Source organism: Zalophus californianus, chromosome 3 (genome assembly GCF_009762305.2).
Source record: "Zalophus californianus isolate mZalCal1 chromosome 3, mZalCal1.pri.v2, whole genome shotgun sequence".
Taxonomy (NCBI): domain Eukaryota; kingdom Metazoa; phylum Chordata; class Mammalia; order Carnivora; family Otariidae; genus Zalophus; species Zalophus californianus.
Window position 1 is genome coordinate 79,622,707 of NC_045597.1, and position 18,181 is coordinate 79,640,887.

General features: G+C 42.2%; 1 protein-coding gene across 1 annotated transcript in view; it reads left to right on the forward strand.

Annotated features, from left to right (window-relative positions):
- Window positions 1-3,889: 3,889 nt before the first annotated feature.
- CRYL1 (crystallin lambda 1) overlaps window positions 3,890-18,181 on the forward strand; it is a 146,844-nt gene continuing 132,552 nt past the window's right edge. Inside the window, exon 1 of the mRNA XM_027590108.1 lies at window positions 3,890-4,019. Within this exon, the coding sequence (XP_027445909.1) occupies window positions 3,979-4,019 (41 nt within the window). The 5' untranslated portion in view covers window positions 3,890-3,978. The remainder of the gene's footprint in view (window positions 4,020-18,181) is intronic.

The following is an 18,181-nucleotide window of genomic DNA, read 5'->3' on the forward strand; positions in this document are numbered from 1 at the left end:
AGATTTTATTTATTTGACAGAGAGAGACACAGTGAGAGAGGGAACACAAGTAAGGGGAGTGGGAGAGGGAGAGGGAGAAGCAGGCTTCCCGCCAAGCAGGGAGCCTGATGTGGGGCTCCATCCCAGGACCCTGGGATCATGACCCAAGCTGAAGGCAGACGCTTAACAACTGAGCCACCCAGGTGCCCCAATAGACACTTTTCTAGAGAAGATCATACAAATGGCTAACAGGGGTGCCTGGGTGGCTCCGTTGGTTAAGCGACTGCCTTAGGCTTAGGTCATGATCCTGGAATCCTGGGATGGAGCACTGCATGGGCTCCCTGCTCAACAGGGAGTCTGCTTCTCCCTCTCGCCCTCCCCTCCTCTCATGCGAGTGTGCTCTCTCTCTCAAATAAATAAATAAATCTTAAAAAAAAAAAACAAATGGCTAACAGATGCATGAAAAGATGCTCAACATCACTCGGCATCAGGGAAATACAAATCAAAACCTATGAATAAGATACCATCTCACACCTTCAGAATGCCTAAAATTAACAACACAAGAAACAACAGATGTTGGCAAGGATGTGGAGAAAGGGGAACCCTCTTGCACCGTTGGTGGGAGTGCAAGCTGGTGCAGCCACTCTAGATAACGGTATGGAGTTTCCTCAAGAAGTTTAAAATAGAGCTACCCTATGACCCAGCAATTACACTACTGGGTATTTATGCGAAGGATACAAAAATGCAGATTTGAAGGGGTACATGCACCCTGATGTTTATAGCAGCACTATCAACAATAGCCAAACTATGGAGAGAGCCCAAATGTCCATTGACTGATGAATGGATAGAGAAGATATGGTGTATATATATATACAATGGAATATTTCTCAGCCATCAAAAAGAGAGGGAGCGAAACAAACCATAAAGAAACTCTTAACTCTAGGGAACAAACTGAGGGTTGATGGAGGGAGGAGGCTGAGGGATAGGCTAGAGGGGTGATGGGTATTAAAGAGGGCACTTGTGATGAGCACTGGGTGTTGTATGTAAGTGATGAATCACTGAATTCTACTCCTGAAACCAATATTGCACTGTATGTTAACTAATTCGAATTTAAATAAAAATTTGAAAAGAAAATAAATCTTTTGGCCATTTAAAAAGTTGTGATAATGTATACACAACATAAAACTTGTCACTGTTTTAAAAAATTAAATTTAAAAGCCATTTTAAAAATTATTATTGTGTGGGTGCCTGGGTGGCTCAGTCGTTAAGCGTCTGCCTTCAGCTCGGGTCATGATCCCAGGGTCCTGGAATCGAGTCCCACATCGGTCTCCCTGCTCGGCGGGAAGTTTGCTTCTCCCTCTCCCACTGACCCTGCTTGTGTTCCCTCTCACACTGCGTCTTTCTCTGTCAAATAAATAAAATCTTTAAGAAAAAATTATTGAGTTTGAGAACTCTTTATATATTTTGTAAACAAGACCTGTAATAGATACCTAATTTGAAAATATTCCCCCCCCCCAGTTTGTGGCTTATCTTTTCATTTTCTTGATATTGTCTTGAAAAAGCGTAAGTTCTTAAATTTGATAAGGTCTAATTTACCAACTTTTTATTTGCCTGTTAAACTTTTTGTGGCACATCTAAGTAATCTCTCCCTAACTCAGCATCACAAAATTTTCTCCTATGTTTTCTTTTAGATGTTTTGTGGTTTTAGGTTTCACATGGATGCATTTGGATGTTAGTATTTTTATATATGGTAAGGGGCTATTATTATCATTACTTATGCATATCCAATTGTTCCAGTACCATTTGTTGAAAAGACTATCTTTTGCCATTGAATTGCCTTTATACCTTTGTTGAAAATCAGTAGACTGTGTATATTTATGGATGGGATCACAGTCTGAGACTCCCTCTTGTCTAATATCTGAGGCCAATTTTCCCCATATTTGGGGGGGGTGTTCTGCTTGTTTAAGCTTGTTTAAGGCAGGACTCTAAGTCTGATTTCTGTTACTCCCTCTTGGACAGAAGCAGAAGCCCTCTGTACCATAATCTTTAAAACTGTTTCTTATTGATAGATATTCATCATGTTTTCAATGTCTATTTTAACATTGTTAAGATTCTACATATTTTGATATTTTTCTATTCTATTTTATTTATTTCCTGAAATAAACCATTTTGTCTAACTTCCTGTCCACTTGTATTTCTATATAACAGATCTCTAGGACTGGAATTGCAAAAGCCTTTTAAATTTTGGTATGTCAAGAACTGTAAGGGGCCTGAGATTTTCATCTTACTATAAACTAATGAGTTAGCTTGCCCCAGTTTTGTGGAAGCCGACAGAAGACATGAGACTCCTGGATTAGAGATAAAAGACCCTACTAGTCACAGCAAAAGCAATAGCCAGAGTTTCAGCATATTTGCACCTGCTCTTGGAGCCCCAACTCCCACAGGGTTACATGGAGGGCCAGATGACCCCAGGTTTTGCAAGGCCAAGGGACCAGCACTTGTTGAGCATAGAGCTGATGCTGTAGTGAGCAGCAAACAAGCCAGTTCCCTTCTACCCCAGGAGGGAGCAGTTACAAGGTACTCACTCTGCAGGAGCCTTGATCTATTTAGCTGCCTGGGTGCATAGCTACAGAAACAACTTAGCATCAGATGGGCATGTCTTGCAGTCTGCTACACTCAGCAAGAAAGTTCAGGAATGCTGAGGGCTCATGGCTGACTGCTCTCCCAACAGCATTTTTTCCAGAAAGGCTGTGCCAATATAAGCCTGCCTTCAACTGTGTATTAAAGGGTTGCAGGTCTGAAACACCTCATTGCCAATATGGATATTTTATCAATCTTTGTAATTTTAGCCTATTTGGTGGGTGGAAGATGAGTTATCTATTTTGTATTACTTTTCATTTTTCTTCTCTTAAGTGAGTTGAGCACCTTGTTCCATGTGTTTATTGAAACGTTGTGAAATTGTTCTTTAAAGCCTACCCCTCCCTCTGACAATCTGCTTTCCACGTTCTGACGGGGAAAACAAAGGAAGAGCTCCATTTGTCATCTGAGTAGGTCAATGTTGCGCATGTTTTCAGTTTGAGTACTCTCTAGTCCTCTTGAATTGGATGACTGTGGTATTTTCCTTCCCAGCTTGTGCTGTGTGGACACAAACTGTCATGAGATGTATATGCCCTTTCCTCTTGGTCTGTTTGTTTGTTCCTGGACATTTCCTTTCTGTCATACATAAACCGACTCTGCCTCTTGAAGGAGGAAGTACAGTTCAAATAACTCCCATACCTCACAGTCCCCTTAGCATAGTATAGTGGGATCAAACACGTCTTCCAGTGTCACAGATAAATACATTTGCAGCTTTCCTGCTTTCCCAAAGTTCCTGGGTCTCAGTTCTCATCTGTGGAGAAAGGCAGCGAGGATCTTTCTAGAAACGAATTATGAGTGTAAACTCAGCAATAACCACCCTCGGTATAAAGGCCTGAACGGGGTTTGTATTGAAGAGGTGGTAATATTTTCAAAGAGGAAATTCTACTGCAAGTTTCTTTGAGGTCCTTTAGCGGTCAAGACTTGTGCCAGCCTGGAGGTGCCCCCTCCTATGTACACTGATTTTAGGGTGTACAGTTGGAAACTAAAATATGAAAAAATGAATTGCCGAAGTCCGAAGGGTTGGGTCTTCGTGCTTTCCATCCAGCGTTTCCCCCGCAGCGGGTCCTCCAGCCGGCCAGCCCCGCCTGCTCCCCTTTGCTCCGGGTCTGCGCCTGGGTGTCCGGGTGGAGGCTCCGCCTGCCACGCACCCAATGGGGACCGAGGCGGTGGGCCCGCCCCCCCGGCCGTCCAGTAGCCTATCCGTCCCGCGTGCCCGCCCCGGGCTCGGGTGCCAAGCCAATCGGCGCGGGTCACGCCCCGCCAGGCGCGGGGATCTGGCGCAGCGCGCGGCGCCCGAGAGCCCTGTCGCGCACAGCTCTTCGCACTTACGGTGCGGCTCCAGGGCCACCTAGGCGTCTGGCCATGGCGTCCCCAGCGACCGGCGAGGTGGTGATCATTGGCAGGTAAACGACCCCGACCCACCGACCCGCCGCGTTCTTGCCACGGCGCTGGAGGAGACCCTGGCTCGCGGTACTCCAGAGTGTGGGGCCCGTGCGTCGCCGCCTTGGCTTGGGAGCCCAGGTCGCTGTCAGTTTCCAGAGGTGGAACCGGCATGGTGGAATGCCACCCTCCAACCTTCGAGGGTTCCGTGCGTCCTTGCACCTCTCTGTGAAAGGGGCCAGGCCTGTAGGAGCGCCCAGTAGCGGCGTGGCTTTGCAGGTTGAAGCACACTATAGAGTGCGGTTTTGTTTCACTTCGTGCTTACCAGCAAGGTGGTGCGCCTGGGTGACTCAGTCGGTTAAGCGTCTGCTTTCGGCTCAGGTCATGATCCCAGGATCCTGGGATCGAGCCCCACATCGGGCTCCCTGCTCAGCGGGAAGCCCGCTTCTTCTTTTCCCACTCCTCCCAGCTCCTGCTCACTCTCGCTATCTCTGTCTCTTTCTCTCTCAAGTAAATAAATAAAATCTAAAAAAAAAACCAAAACAAAACACACACAAAAAAACAACCGACAGTGTAGGCTGCGGTGGAAATGCGGTTTGTGGAATTAGTTGAGTGATGCCAGGCCTTCCGGCAAATACAAATAGACGTGCTAGGCGTTGGGTGAAATGAAGTCTGGCAAAGATTCTGCAGAACTGTATTCTTAACTCTTCCCACTTTATGGACGAGAAAACTGAGGTTAAGCAGTTTGCCCCTGGTCACAGTCAGTAAGTAGCCGAGATGCTACCCCAGTAACGAGGATCCGTTGCGCATCCTGGCCAGGCTGGCTGCAGGGCGTGAGGATGTGTGTGTTCTTGTCCCCAGGGGTGTCTCCGGGCGGCGACAGGTGCTTGGAGGATTCCTGATTCGTGGAGAAAGCGCCGTTTCCAGAGGGGAAACGCTAGAGCTCAGAGTTTGCTAGGCTGTGTCGGTTTCACAGCCTAAATTCCATCTAAATTTTTCTGGTTTGTGCCCCTACCTGGTCTTTTAAAACTTCTGCTATTTTTTATTACAAAAAAAAAACCCGAAAAACATTTATGCGTACCTTTGCATTGATAGGCTATCAGCAATCTATAGACATGTTAATGTTTGCTATTTATAGTTAGAAGCACCTTTTGGGGGGTGGCTTTGTGTCTCTGTGCCACTGAGGTGTTGGCCGACCTGCCCTGCCCCCCAGCGACAATTCCAGTGTCAGGATTTTTCCTTTAGAACCTATTGAAAGAAGGAATCAGGGCGCTTTTGTCAGCTTCCTTTTGGTCACAGAACGGTGCAATTAACTGAGCCTTTGACCTTTACAGGCATGTGGATGTGTGTGGCTGCCTGGTGAAGGAGTATCAAAATATATTTTAAAAGTGTACTTTGTGTTGGGCACAGTGACTCTGCTTGACTTGCATATTAGTTGTCCAGGGTCAAGGGCTAGAGTTATGTGTATCTCACGCCATGTGTTGGAGCGTTATTCTGCTTTCACCTAATGTTAAGTGAAGTTTGGAATTGACTATGCCTGTCTGGCCCTGGTTCTTTCATGAGGAGTACAGTCTTTCAAGAAGGAGCTGGGATTAGTGAGTCAGTTGATTTCTGCTTCCCTTGAGGGAGGTTGTTAAGGAATTAGATGAGGGCTGGCAAACTTTAATGACCACAGGAATTGGCACAGGATAGAAAGCCCTTCCTGTCTATCCCCCACCCTCAGCACCTCAGAAAACACGCATCTCTGCCTCTGGAATAGTGCTGCTTTCCTTCCTTTCATTCCTCTCCCTTTCCTCTCTGTTCTCCCCTCTCCCCTTACTCACTTTTCCTCTCCCTTCCTCCCCTTCCTTCCCCCTCCCCTTTCTTTCTATCTCTCTGCTCTCTCTCTTCTGGCCCCATGGGTGATTCCAGGGAACATCCATTTACAAGATGGGGCTGGGGAATGTAAATTAATTCCCTAAAACCTGGTTGATTTTCTGTCTTGGATTTCAACAGACCAAATATATGTATTTCAATTTCAGGGACCATTGGGCCATTGTTTTCCCATCTTTTCCTAATAATTACCAGATTCCTTCTTAAAAGTACTTGCTAGAAATACAATCTCTATTTAATTCTTTTCCATTGATTTTTTTTTCATAAAGGATACTCTTTTCTTTTTAAGATTTTATTTATTTATTTGAGAGAGAGAGAGAAAACAAGAGCAGGGTGAGCGTCAGGCTCCCTGCTGAGCAAGGAACCCTAAATGGGGATCAGTCCCAGGACCCTGAGATCATGACCCTGAGCCAAAGGCAGCCTTTTAACCTACTGAGCCACCCAGGTGCTCCCATAAAGGACACTCTTCACATGGCCACTTAGCTTTCCTGTGAGCATCCAGGGCAAGTCCCTTCAGAATGGTGGGCTTGACAGAATAGGAGTGGGTTTTTGAAGAATTAAGAAAGAAGAGAAAAGCCTCTTGGATCGACGGCTGTGGGATCATAAAGAAAGGGAAAATATGGTAATGGCAACTTCAAAATAATGGGAGTAAAAGTGGGTTTCCTGAAGGCATTTGAGTGGTGTTGTATTTGAGCGTGATGTTCTCAAGCTTTCATATCTGTTAGCCCTAGAAATCTGCAGGGGAACTTACCTTTATATGATACTGTGTTTCTGAATAACTAAAATATGAATTCTGTATTCACATGCATACTGCATTGTGTTTACCCAAATTTTAGGCCTTGAGCTTGTTTTAAAAGAGGAACCAATCTGGGAGAGAAGGCCAACATTGCCATGTTCCTGGGGCCTCAAGTGCACTTTTTCTCCTGTGCCTCTCTTTTTTCACTGAGCACACTTCTTTAGGACTGAGCTCAGGGGCCCATCTCCTTTGGGAAAAGTTCTGATTCCAGGGCCTTCCCCTTAGGGTAGAAACTATCATTACTGGCTATGTATCCATCGTGCTTGGTCCTAGTAGACAGATGTTTGAGCTTTTATAACAGAGATTGCCTTTTTTTTTTTTTTTTTTACCTGATATGCAATGTGAAGAGCTTGTTAGGATGTTGGTGCCCCCCCCTTTTTTTAATTGAGGTAAAATTGGTATATAACATTATATAAGTTTCAGGTGCACAACATTATAATTTGGTATTTGTATACACTGCAAAATGATCACCATAAATGTAGTTACCATTCGTCACCATACAACTGAGCCCCTTTCCCAATTTTGCCCACCTGAATCCCCCTCCCCTCTGGTAACCACTAGTCTGTTCTCTGTATCTATGAGTTCAGATTAGTTTAGTTTGTTTTGTTTTTTAGATTCCACTATAAGTGAAATCATATGGTATTTGTCTTTGTCCAGCATGTTTCACTTGGTATAATACCTTCAAGGTCCGTCCATGTTGTCACAAGTAGCAAGATCTTCCTTTTTATGGCTGAGTAGTATTCCATTGTGTGTGTGTGTGTGTGTGTGTGTGTGTGTGTGTGTGTGTGTGTACATGTACTATGTCGTCTTTATTGATTTATTCATAGGTGGACACTTAGGTTGTAATGCTTCAGTGAACATAGGGGTGTATATATCTTTTTAAATTAGTGTTTTTTGTATTCTTTGGGTAAATAACCAAACCTTGAAATAGTTGGATTGTATGATATTTCTATTTTTAATTTTTTGAGTAATCTCCATGCAGTTGTCCAGAGTGGCTGCTTCAATTTATATTCCCACCAACAGTGAAACATGGGTTCCCTTTTCTCCACATCCTTGCCATTTGACAGAGAGAGAGAGACAGCAAGACGGGGAACACAGGCAGGGGGAGTGGGAGAGGGAGACCAGGCTTCCCGCTGAGCAGGGAGCCGGACGCAGGGCTCGATCCCAGGACCCTGGGATCATGACCTGAGCTGAAGGCAGACACTTAATGACTGAGCCACCCAGGCACCCCAACACTTGATGTTTCTTGAGTTTTTGATTTTAGCCATTCTGACAGGTGTGAGGTGATATCTCATTGTGGTTTTAATTTGCATTTCCCTGATCGTGATACTGAACATCTCATGTGTCTCTTGACTATTTATATGTTTTCTTTGGAAAATGTATATTTAGATCCTCTGCTCATTTTCATTTGAGTGGTTTTTTTATTATTGAGTTTGTAGATCTTTATATATTTTGGATATTAATCCCTTATTGTATATATCATTTGCAAGTAGGTAGATGTCTTGTCATTTTCTTGATGGTTTCCTTTGCTGTGCAGAATCTTTTTAGTTTGATGTAGTTCCACTTGTTTCTTTTTGCTTTTGTTTCCCTTGCCTTTGGCTTCAGCTCCAAAAAAAGACATCGCTAAGAAAAATGTCAGGGAGCTTACCACCTATGTTTTCTTCTAGGAATTTTATAGTTTCAGGTCTTAAATTCAAGTCTTTAATTCATTTTGAGATAATCTTTGTGTGTGTATGAGATAGTGGTCCATTTTCATTCTTTTGCATGTGGCTATCCATTTTGCCCAATGCTATTGAAAAGACTGCCCTTTCCCAATTGTATATTCTTGCCTCCATTGTCATAAATTTGATTGATCAGATATGTATGGGTTTATTTCTGGACTCTGTTCTGTTGACCTGCGTGTCTGTTTTTTTTTTTTTTTTTGCCAATACTGTAGTGTTTTGATTACTATAGCTTTGTACCATAGGTTGAAACCAGGGAGCATAATACCTCTGGCTTCGTTCTTCTTTCTCAATATGTTAAAAAAAAAAAGAAAAGAAAAGAAGAAGAAGATAGTAGGAGGGGAAGATTGAAGGAGGGGAATCGGAGGGGGAGACGAACCATGAGAGACTATGGACTCTGAAAAACAAACTGAGGGTTCTAGAGGGGAGGGGGGCGGGAGGATGGGTTAGCCTGGTGATGGGTATTAAAGAGGGCACATTCTGCGTGGAGCACTGGGTGTTATGCGCAAACAATGAATCATGGAACACTACATCAAAAACTAATGATGTAATGTATGGTGATGAACATAACATAAAAAAAAGAGAACCCTTTAGCTTTTTAGAATTGTTTGTTATAGTTCTATGAAAAACGCCATTGGGATTTTGATAGGATTGCCTTGGATCTCTAGATTGTTTTGGGTAGTGGGGACATTTTTACAGTGTTAATTCTTTAAATCCATGAGCGTGGACTATCTTTCCATTCATCTGTGTATTCTTTAACTTCTTTCATCAATGCCTTAAAGTTCTATTAAGGTGTATCAAAGTGTACAGGTCGTTCACCACCTTGGTTAAATTTATTCCTAGGTATTTTATTCTTTTTGTTGCAGTTGTAAATGGGATTTAAAAAAAAAACAAAACCCTTCTCTTCTGATAGTTATTAGTGTGTAGATGCAACAGATTTCTGTATATTGATTTTGTGTCCTGCAATTTTACTGAATTCATTTATTCTAACACTTTTTTAATGGAATCTTTAGGGTTTCCTAAGTATGGTATCCTGTCATCTGCAAAGAATGAGTTTTACTTCTTTTTTTCCAGTTTGGAGGCCTTTTACTTCTTTTTCTTGCCTAATTGCTTTGGTTAAGACTTCCAATGCTATGCTGAATAAAGGTAGTGAGAGTGAGTAATCATCTTGATCTTATTCAAGATCTTGTTCAATTATTCTGCCTGTTCCTGATCTTAGAGGCAAGTTTTCAGCTTTTCACAGATGAGTATGATGTTAGTTGTGCATTTGTCATAGTTGGTCTTTATCATATCAAGGTATGTATCCTCTATACTTTGTTGAGAGTTTTCATCATAAATGGATGTTGCATTTTGTCAGATCCTTTTTCTGCATCTGTTGAGATGATCATATGATTTTTGTCCTTCATTTTGTTTATGTGGTGTAACACACTGATTGATTTGTGAATATTGAACCATTCTTGCATCCCTGGGATAATCCCACTTGATCATAATGTATGATCCTTTTAATGTATTGTTTAATTTGGTTTGCTAATATTTTGTTGGGGATTTTTGCATCTTTGTTCATCAGGGATATTGGCCTATAATTCTCTCTCTCTCTCTCTCTCTCTCTCTCTCTCTCTCTCCCTCTCCCTCCCTCCCTCCCCCTCTCTCCCCCTTTTCTTCTTTTTTTGTAGTGTCCTTGTCTGGTTTTGGTATCAGGGTAATGCTGGCCTTGTAAAGTGAGTTTGGAAGCATTTCCTCCTCTACAATTTTTTGGAAGAGCTTGAGAAGGATAGGTATTAAATCTTGTTTGAATATTTGGTAGAATTCATCAGTGGACTGTTGGGGTCTAGACTTTGGTTTGTTGGGAGGTTTTTAATGACTGATTCAATCTCCTTTCTAGTAATCAGTTTATTCAGATTTTCTGTTTCTTCATGATTTAGTCTTGGAGGATTGTTTCTAGGAATTTATCCATCTCTTCTAAGTTGTCCAATTTGTTGAAATATAATTGTCTTAGTGGTCTTTTATGATCCTTCATATTTCTGTGGTATCAGTTGTAACTGTTCTTCTTTCATTTCTGATTTTATTTATTTGAGGAACCCCTGTCCCCCATTTTTGGTGAGTTTGGTTTTAAAGTTCGTCAATTTTATCTTTTCAAAGAACAAGCTCTTAGTTTCATTGATCTTTTCTGTCTTTTTAGTCTCTTTTGTTTATTTCTGCTCTGGTCTTTATTTCCTTCTTTCTACTAACTTTGTAGAGTAGTCTGTTCTTTTTCTAGTTCCTTTAGGTATAGAGTTAGATTGTTTAGTTGAGATTTTTCTTGTTTCTTAAGGTAGGTATGTATCACTATAAACTTCCCTCTTAAAACTGCTTTGCTGCGTTCTGTAGATTTTGGACTATTGTATTTCCCTTTGAATTTGTCTTCATGTATTATTTTCTTATTTCTCCTTTGATTTATTCTTGACCCATTGGTTGTTTGGTAGCATGTTGTGTTATCGTCACGTATTTGTGATTTTTCCCATTGTCTTTCTATATTGACTTTTTGGTTTTATACCATTATAGTTGGAAAAGGTGCTTGATATGATTTTAATGTTCTTAAATTGACTGAGACTTGTTTTGTGGACTAACATATGATCTATTCTGAATTATCCATGTGCACTAGAGAAGAATATGTATTCTACTGGTTTTGGTTGGGATATTCTGTACATATCTGTGAGTTCATCTGGTATAAAGTGTTTTGTTTTTTTAAGTAAGCTTCATGCCCAGCCTGGAGCCCAATGTGGGGCTTGAACTCTCGACCCTGAGGTCAGACCTGAGGTGCTTAACTGACTGAGCCAGCCAGGTGCCCCTGGTATAAAGTATTTTTTAAGGCTGATGTTTCCTTATCGATTTTCTTATTTTTAAAATTATTTTTAATTAATTGATTAAAGAACAGCAACATGTTTAGATTTAATTTCTTTTCATGAGAGAGCTACATTTTTTTTGAGTATAGTTGACACACAATGTTACATTAGTTTCAGGTGTACAACTTAGTGATTTGACAAGTTTATACATTATGCTATGTTCACCACAAGTAGAGTTACCATCTGTGCCATTACATCATTATTACAATATCACTGACTGTATTCATTATGCTTTGCTTTTTCTTCCTCTGACTTATTCATTCCATAACTGGAAGCCTCTATCTCCCTCTCCCCTTCACCCATTTTACCTCCCTGCCTCCAGGAACCATCAGCTTGTTCTCTGTATGTATAGCTTTTTGTTTATTCATTTTTTAAGATTCCATTTATGAGTGGAATCATATGATATTTGTCTTCCTCAGTCTGACTTATTTCACTTAGCATAATACCCTATAGGTCCATCCATGTTGTCTCAGATGGCACGATCTCATGCATTTTTATGGCTGTGTAATATTCCTCTGTGTGTGTGTGTGTGTGTGTGTGTGTGTGTGTGTGTGTGTGTGCATCACATCATCTTTACACATTTATCTGTTGATGGACACTTAGGTTGCTTCCATGTCTTGGCTATTGTAAATAATGCTGCAATAAACATAGGGGTGCATGTATCTTTATGAGTTAGTGTTTTCCCTGGGTAAATACCCAATAGTGGAATTACTGATTTTTTGTTTGGATAATTCATCCATTGATGTAAGTGGGATGTTAAAGCCTCCTGCTATTATTGTATTATTGCTGTCATTTTCTCCTTTTAGCTCTGTTAATATTTGCTTTATGTATTTAGGTGCTTCTATGTTGGGTGCATAAATATTTACAGATGTTATATCCTCTTATTGGGTTGACCCCTTTATCATTATGTAATGCCCTTCTTTGTCTCTTATTACAGTATTTGTTTTAAAGTCTCTTTTGTCTGATAGAAGTATAGCTACCCAGCTTTGGGTTCTTTTTGCATGGAGTGTCTTTTCTTTCCATCCCTTCACTTTTGTTCTGTGTGTGTCCTTACATCTGAAGTGAGTCTGTTGTAGACAGCATGTAGATGGGTCTTATCTTTTTATCTGTTCAGCTACTCTTTTGATTGGAGAACTTAGTTCATTTACATTGAAAGCAATTATTGATAAGTAATCATAATAGCCTGCTTTCAGGCTGAAGCTCCAGAACAAGAAAATAGGCCTTTTCACATGTGCTTCCATCTTCTTTTGCACAGTGCTCTGGGAGTGGTAGCCTGCCAGGGAGTGTCTCTCTGATTGTTTCAGACCCATGGGGCCCAGAAACACAATCCCCTCTGGTCACCAGAGCCAGGGGCATCTCCTGGGTGGGCTTTGTATGCCTGCTGGCAATGGCAGGGCAGGCCAGGGCAGTATCCTATGGAGGTGGGGGCAGGGCATTCCCACCTGAGATAGTAGGCTGGGGGCAGGGTGTTAAAAAATGGTGCTTGCCAAAGCTGGCACCAACGAGGCAGAAGGAGAACACAAAAATGGCACCTGCTAGTGCCTCTGTCTTCAGAGAGAGTCCCAACAAGTTCCTGCCTTTCCTCAGATGCTTTAAAACTAATAGGTGAGTCCCCTTTGCATATGCTAGGTGCCTTTCCAACTATTGCTTTTGTGCTGGGTCCCAGGGTCTGTGGCTCTGTGCACGAGCCCTTTAAGGGTGGATTTTTCGTTCCACATAACCCTATGGTTCTCCTGGAAATAAGCCCATTGGTTTTTGAGGCCAAACACTTGGTGGGGGGGACTTTTTTCTCTAGTATAGTTCTGTAGGGTTGGGGTGCCTGATGTGGGGGCACAAATCCCTTGGTCCTTGGGAACAAGATCTGTGTTATGATGAGGCTGTGGGTCACCATGCCTTGGGTTGGGCTTCTTACGAGACTGTCTCTGCCTCTCCTATCCCACTCCACGTGGCCCTTTTATCTTTTGTTGTGGAGGAGCTGTTCAGCTGGCTTTTGGGTCCTTTTCAAAGGAAATTGTTGTGTAGCTTAGATTTGTTGTGTTCCTGGGAAGAGGAGAGTTCAGGATCCTTGTAAGTTGCCGTCTTGAACCCTGTCTGGTAGAATGTTATTTTATTTCAAGTAATGCATCCCTTAAGCTAGTCTTAATTTTTTAATTCCAGAATTTTACTTTGGGGTGACTTATGTACATTTTTTATAAGAAACTTTCTGAGGCATGAATTTTTTTTGGAGTGCTACCCAGGTGCCCCTTCACCTGCAGTAGTTTTTTGAAGTACTAATTCAGATTTATGAATTTAGAAGCTTTAATGCATATCAGAATTGTTAGAATGGTAGGGACCCATTACATGGTCCCCAGGTATCTAGGGGTTCAGAAAAAGTTAATAGGATGTCAACGGCTCTAAGGGCAGGAAGCTAATTGTATTTGGGCCCAAGGTAAAGCCGTGCTGGGAACCAGAAAGCTGACAGAACTTTCATCCTGGGGCTGTGCAATCTGATCTTTATACCTGGTTATATTAGTCTGTGCCGTAGATTCCCCCTGCCTGTCCTTGCTCACTTTTCCTCTCCTCTGCTTCTTTTTCTTGCACATGGCTGCGAACCCCAGCAGCATCATCTTTCAACTCCAGTGCTCATTACTGACTTATGGTTCCCACATTTTAGGTCCAATTTTCAGGAAAGGAAGTCTGCTGGGCTTGTCTCCTCTGTACAAGCCAGGCTGCAGGTATAGCAGGTGCTGGTAAGCCAGTTGGTGGTCGCTTTGGGTCAGATGTCCGTGTCATGTTGTCACAAATGACTGGGTATGTGTGAGGGAGGAGCGATGCCAGCAGCTTCCCAGCACTTGGCTTTTTGCTCTTGGTCCCTCCTCTAGAGGACTATGGGCAATACAGCCTTTGAAACTATTGGAACAAGAAGAAATCGGCTTTGTCTTTAATGCCTGTTGTATGGAATATAACTAACTTCTCCCCAAATTTTTATAAAAATTCTCAGATACGCAGAAGAATAGAAATTATGGAAAAAAGAATACCCACATATCCACTTTGCTATTCAATGATTGTTAAAAATTGCTCCGTTTGCTTTATCTGTATATAATTTATTTAATGCTGAATGTTACAGGGTTAGTTTTTACTTTTTTGCTAATATAAATTCTACTGTAAATGAGTGTCTGTGTGTTGCCCATATTAACCTAGCCTAAGATCAATTCTGGAAGTAAAAGTCCCAGGTCAAATGTTAGAAATACTTATTTTGATACAGGCTGTGAGACTGCCTCCAGCTACTTTGCACCTCTTTTATTCCCCACAGTGGTTTGTGAGTGCCTGTTTGCCCATAACTTCACCAACACTAAGCATTGTCCGTTTTTTTAATCTCTGCCTTTTGGATATATATTTTATTTGCTATTATTAGACTAAAGCGGTAGAGTATATTTTCAAGTTAGTTTGTTCACATACTTTATAGAGGTTTCCCCCCTCTTGTGTTTGGTGTATTCATCTTTTATTTCTGGGTTTATAGGCGTTTATGTATATTTAATGTTATAAATATTTCTTTTTGGACATTTGTCTTATGTTGATTTTTTGGTCATTAACAAAGTTACTAAGATCAGTTAATTTATTTGGCAATCAGTATTCAAACATGAGGATCATGGTGGCTTGGATTACTGTAGAAATGTCTTTGGTAGAAAGGTTGAAGGTGCCCGCTGTAGTGTGAATGCCCCCACCCCTGGTGCATTTGTAGATGAAGGACTACAGCTCTCTTGGACGTGAGACTGACTTCTGTATGACCGCAGCGTAGTTGCAGAGTTGGGCGTGGAACTAGGTGTCCTGACACCAAAAAAACAACTAAGATAAATGATTGAATTATGATCCCCGATGATTCTTTAAGTCGTTGCTGCCTGTTAGAAATGTAATGTGAGCCACCAGTGCAAGTCACATATGTAATTATATTTTGTAGTAATTACAATTAAAAGGTGAAATTAGGGTTGCCTGGGTGGCTCAGTAGGTTAAGTGTCTGCCTTCAGCTTAGGTCACGATCCCGGGGTCCTGGGATGGAGTCCAACATCAGGTTCACCGCTCCACAGGGAGTCTGCTTCTCCTTCTGACCTTCCCCCACTCATGCTCTCTCTCTCTTTTCTCAAATAAATAAATAAAATCTTTAAAAAAAGAGGTGAAATTAGTTTCAATATGTTTAAGTGTTATTATTTCAACAAGCAATTGATGTAAAATATTACTTTTGAAAGAGTCTACATTCTTTTTTGGGGGGCATAGCCTTTAAAACCCAGTGTGTTTTTTACACTTGCAGTACATCTCACTCCACACTAGGCACTTTTCAAGTGCCAGCTAGTGCTGTGTGGCTATGACGTGGCTGCCCCACTGCACAGTGCAGGCTTAAGCAATAGTGTAACCTTGGTCAATCAAGAAAGCCCATCTGCAGAAAGCTTCCTTCTCCGCCTTCGTTGTGCTTCTCCCTGCAGTGCAGGCTCATTTGAGAGGCACTTACACTCACGTATTTTGAAAAGGCAAGTCAAGTTGTGGGAGGAGGTTTACTTAATGAGATGAATCTATTGTGTTCTCCTCTGTGGAAAGTCTTTTCTGGAAAAGCAGCGACAGTACTGGGGCTTTTATAAAAAGGCCACTTGACGCCTCTCACCCTTCGACCTTGTATGGCCTGTGAGCCTCACCCGGTCCTTTCCTTTTGTGCCCATCCTCTCCGTTTCATTGTGTGCTGGACACAGGATGTGGGGGGCTCTTTCTGATGGAGGGGGCTGCTGCTAAGGCTGCCTTGGAGGCCCCGTAGAGCTCTCACCCAGAGGGAGTCAGCCTGACAGGCTCCCGCGCCTGACCAGCATGTGGTCCATGGATCAAGGCGATGAGTCATTCTGGAGGGGTGTGGTGGTTTCTGAAGCCACAGAGTGGAAAAGAGAAGAAGTCTCTTTCGGAGAAGTATTTTTATGAATTATATCATACATACAGCAGAGTGCAGAAGTCCTACATACACAGTTTGATGATTATCACAGAGTGGACACACACTGTAGACTCCGCTGTGAAAGTATCCATTCTAGAGTTAGGCTGTACGATGGGCTCCTTTCATGGTTAAGTCAATCACCATGTATGTCAAATATTATGATACTGGCAGTGGGGAGAAAAACATTTAGAGTCAATGACTGGCCATTTGGGATGACCTGCATGTTACTGGCCTTTCTTTTAACTTACTGGCTTGCAGCTCTGGAGTGTGTGTGGGGAGGGTAGTGGGTGTTTGAGGAAGAGAAGTCTTCAGGCAGGGGCTATCTCTTTCAAACTCTGGCTTGTGGTCTGTAGGGTTTTTTTCCCTCAGAGTCTAGAACAGCTTTGTCAATAGAACTTTCTGCAAAGAGCGAAATGTTCTATATATGTCCTTGCTATGCCCTTCCTGTCCAAGTTGGTGGCCACTATCACATGTGGCTATTGAATACTTGAGACATGTCTAGTACTATTGATGATTTTTTAAATCTTTTTTTTTAAAAGATTTTATTTATTTATTTGACAGAGAGAGAGACACAGCGAGAGCAGGAACGCAAGCAGGGGGAGTGGGAGAGGGAGAAGCAGGCTTCCCGCTGAGCAGGGAGCCTGATGCGGGGCTTGATCCCAGGACCCTGGGATCATGACCTGAGCCAAAGGCAGACAATTAACGACTGAGCCACCCAGGTGCCCCAACTATTGATGATTTTTAAAATTTATTAATTTTAATTTAAATAGCAGCATGTGGCTAGAGTCTACCATATTGGACAGTGCAGGTCTAGAGCATTGAGAGTTTATTAAAAAATTTATATATGTAAATTTTACATTAATTGTAAAATATTTTAAAAAGATTTTATTTATTTATTTTGACAGAGAGAGAGAGACAGCAAGAGAGGGAACACAAGCAGGGGGAGTGGGAGAGGGAGAAGCAGGCTTCCGCAGAGCGGGGAGCCAGATGTGGGACTCAATCCCAGGACCCTGGGATCGTGACCTGAGCTGAAGGCAGACGCTTAACGACTGCGCCACCCAGGCACCCCACTTGTAAAATATTTTAATATTGCAGAAGAATATGGAGTAAAACATTTTGTATAATCCTGTTCCCTCTCCTGAAATTGAGTAGAAATATTTTAGTTGTTTTCACTCCATTTTTCCAACAAATGGCTTCACATAAGATACCTTGTAGACAAGGTAGTAGCCCCTCTCAATAACCCCTTGTATGTATTAGAGGCTTAGCTCAAGTGAGCATTGTGTGAGGGCTTTGAAGCTTGGATAACACTTCTGTGGCATTAATAGGATTTTCAGGTCAATAGGAGGGAGGCATGCCAAGCTCTTCCCTTCAGTTGCTTGGGCCCAAGCCTGACGGAAGGTGGGGGGGCATTGTAACTGTGTGGAGTGCTTTCTGTACTCAGAGCCTGAATGATAGATTAGCTGAATTAGGAAAGGTAGGGGGAGGAGAGACGGAGTGGGGATAATACTTCTTGGAGCCCATCCTTTGACTGCTATTCTAGCCACCCCCCTTCCCCAAAGTAGCACGTAGTTACTACAATGAAATGACACCACATCTGAGACAAGCTTGTCCTGCTGAATGTTCTGTCTACTTGCAAGCTAATAATTTAGCTTGTTAATACTTCCTCAGTGCTGGCAGAGAACATGAGACTCATGGGTCAGAGACAGAGAATTTTCTTAATCATAACAGGGCAGGCAGCATGAGCATCCTATTAGTATTTATTCCTTTTGCCCTGAGTCCCATGGGGGAGATGTGGAGGTTCCAGGTGGATACCTGCAGATTCAGTGTGTTCTAGGACAGGAACATTGAGCTTGGGGAAACAACTATTTTTATAGTAAGAGGTAAGCAAGCTTGCTCTTTATCCTCAAGGGATGTATTTCTGCAAAATAACTCTGACAAATGGTCTGGCTGAAGAACAGCCAGCAAG